General features: G+C 56.1%; 1 protein-coding gene across 1 annotated transcript; it reads left to right on the plus strand.

Moving 5' to 3' along the window:
• Positions 1 to 717: 717 nt before the first annotated feature.
• On the plus strand, positions 718 to 1,958 carry ID1 (inhibitor of DNA binding 1, HLH protein). Its single transcript, XM_037811725.1, has 2 exons — positions 718 to 1,252; positions 1,515 to 1,958. The coding sequence occupies exons 1-2, from the start codon at positions 830 to 832 to the stop codon at positions 1,554 to 1,556; spliced, it is 465 nt and encodes a 154-aa protein (XP_037667653.1). The 5' UTR covers positions 718 to 829; the 3' UTR covers positions 1,557 to 1,958.
• The last annotated feature ends 557 nt before the right edge of the window (positions 1,959 to 2,515 follow it).

Below are 2,515 nucleotides of genomic sequence, written 5' to 3' on the forward strand. Positions count from 1 at the left end.
CGAGGATGCAGCCCCCACTCCACTGTGCGCTATTTTTTTTTTTATCTAGTTCAGGTCCCGGAGGAAAAGTCTTCCCAACCCTAGAGGAAAACTTTCCTGAATTAATTGTTCCTACCCCGAGGGACTTGGGTAAGCCCTCCCGACCCGGGGGACTTTAACCAGCACCGGTCTCTGGGAATTGGGGAAGGGAGACCAGCCCCGGGAAGCAGCGTGCAAAGGGGGACCCGCTTTAAACTTCGGCCCAGATCTTTGGGAGATCAGGGTCAGAGATATAAACTTCCAAGAGAGTCCGGAAACTTGGGCTCTAGTTCTGGGAACGCTAGGTGACCTAAAGCTAGCCGCTTCTGAGTCCGGGCCTCAGTTTCCCTCATCTGTAAAATGGAGCTAGAGAGGTGAGAAAATGAACATGGGAAAATGATCGCCAGGGTCCTTATCATTATCAGCAATACCGATTTAACCTCGCTTGCCTCTTTCCAGAGGAACCCAAGGAAGCCATGGTCTCCATTAACGCCTCTGACCCGTGCCGTCCCACCCCCTCTGGTTTGAGAAGGGCTCCAGGTCCCCTTTAACTTGCACGGGAAAGTGCAGGAGTTGAGCAGGAGGCGGGACCCAGTAGCCCGCAAGGCCACGCCTTCAGGCCTCCCATTGGCTGCTTTTAAACGTTCTGAGCCCGCCCCATAGGAGGGGCCACAGAGTCTATAAAATCTAGGCGGTGGACAGCTTTTCACGCGTTCTGCACTCGCCGTCTGTTTCTGTGTAAGTGTTCCTGCCTATCTGGCGTGCGTCCGTCCTCCGCTCTCCCTCTTCTCCCTCAGTCGACTCCAGAATCATGAAGGTCGCCAGTGGCAGTGCTGCGGCGGCTGCGGGCCCCAGCTGCTCGCTGAAGGCGGGCAAGTCGGCGGGCGGCGCAGGCGAGGTGGTGCGCTGCCTGTCCGAGCAGAGCGTGGCCATCTCCCGCTGCGCCGGCGGAGCTGGCACGCGCCTGCCGGCTCTGCTCGATGACCAGCAGGTGAACGTGCTGCTCTACGACATGAACGGCTGCTACTCGCGCCTCAAGGAGTTGGTGCCCACCTTGCCCCAGAACCGCAAGGTGAGCAAGGTGGAGATCCTTCAGCACGTCATCGACTACATCTGGGACCTGCAGTTAGAGCTGAACTCGGAATCCGCCGTCGGGACCCCCGGAGGCCGGGGACTGCCCTCCCGAGCTCCGCTGAGCACTCTCAATGGCGAGATCAGCGCCTTGGCAGCCGAGGTGAGGCCCGAGTTTGAACACTAGACTATCTTCTGCAGATGGGGAAACTGAGGCCCGGAGAGAAAGGGTGGGGGCGCGCCCCTGTGATCTTATCATTTTTCGAGCACCTGGCTGTGCATATTTGGCGCGAAGAGACCTGTAAAAACGCGCCCCCTCCCCCCGCGTACCCCTGAGAGTTGAGGGGGTGGCGGGTCCTGCCGCGATTGCAGCCTCGACTTCTCCAACCCGGTCCCCTCACCTCTTCTCTCTCTCGTTTTCACAGGCTGCATGTGTTCCGTCGGACGATCGCATCTTGTGTCGCTGAATCGCCGCCTTGGGGGCGAGAGGAAATATGCTCTCTTGTACCCCTAAGCGTCTTGCCGGAGCTGGGAGGTGGCCGAGAATCTGAGATCCGCAGCCATCGGGCGCTTGCTTGATCAGGCGGAGGGCTGGGGGACTGGAGAAGGGGAAAACGACTCTACCTCCACGCCTGCCAGCCGCCGGCGTCTCAGAATTTGGGGCGGGGGAGAGGTTCCCACCCCGTGTGTTTCTATTTTTTGAAAAGCAGACATTTTTTTAAATGGTCACATTTGGTGCTTCTCAGATTTCTGAGGAAACATATTGCTTGTATTGTATATTACAATGATCACTGACTTAGAATATTGTTTTACAATAGTTCTGTGGGGGTGCTTTTTTGTTATTAAACAAATATTTTAGAAACAGTAAAGTTTCAGTGGCTTCTTGGGTTGAGGGAAGGGGCCTGGGGGGGGTGTGGCTTGGCCCCTAACCTGGTTTGCTGCTGATGCTGGGGACTCTGGGAACTGGAGGGCCACATCTGGACTTTTACCGACCTGGGTGAGCATTTCCGGTGTCCTTAAAGTCTATTCTTTCCCCCTTCCCTGGCCATTTCTCTGCATCCATCCCATCCATGTCATAAAATTAAATCCTCTAGACCTCCAAGGTTTTTCAAAGTGGTCCTTGGGTCACCTGGGGAGGTTGTAAAAATGCAGATCAACCTGCCATTGCCCCCTCAGGGGCTGGAAAGTATTCATCAAGCCATTTAAGTTTGAGAACTAGGTCATTGGACCACCAGCTTCCTTGCCAAGATGGGGGAAGTGAGGCCCAGCTTGTCGAGGCAGGGCTACTGTCACCCCATTCCCCGGTGGGAGGCACCTACCCAGACAAGCCACCTTGCCCTGGATACCAGACCTGAACAGGCTTAGCCCTGGGGTTCCAGGCTTATCCAAGTGTGTGAGCAACTTGGCAGGGCCAGGTTAAGCACAG

The sequence above is a fragment of the Choloepus didactylus genome, chromosome 19 (assembly GCF_015220235.1).
Source record: "Choloepus didactylus isolate mChoDid1 chromosome 19, mChoDid1.pri, whole genome shotgun sequence".
NCBI classification, from domain to species: domain Eukaryota; kingdom Metazoa; phylum Chordata; class Mammalia; order Pilosa; family Megalonychidae; genus Choloepus; species Choloepus didactylus.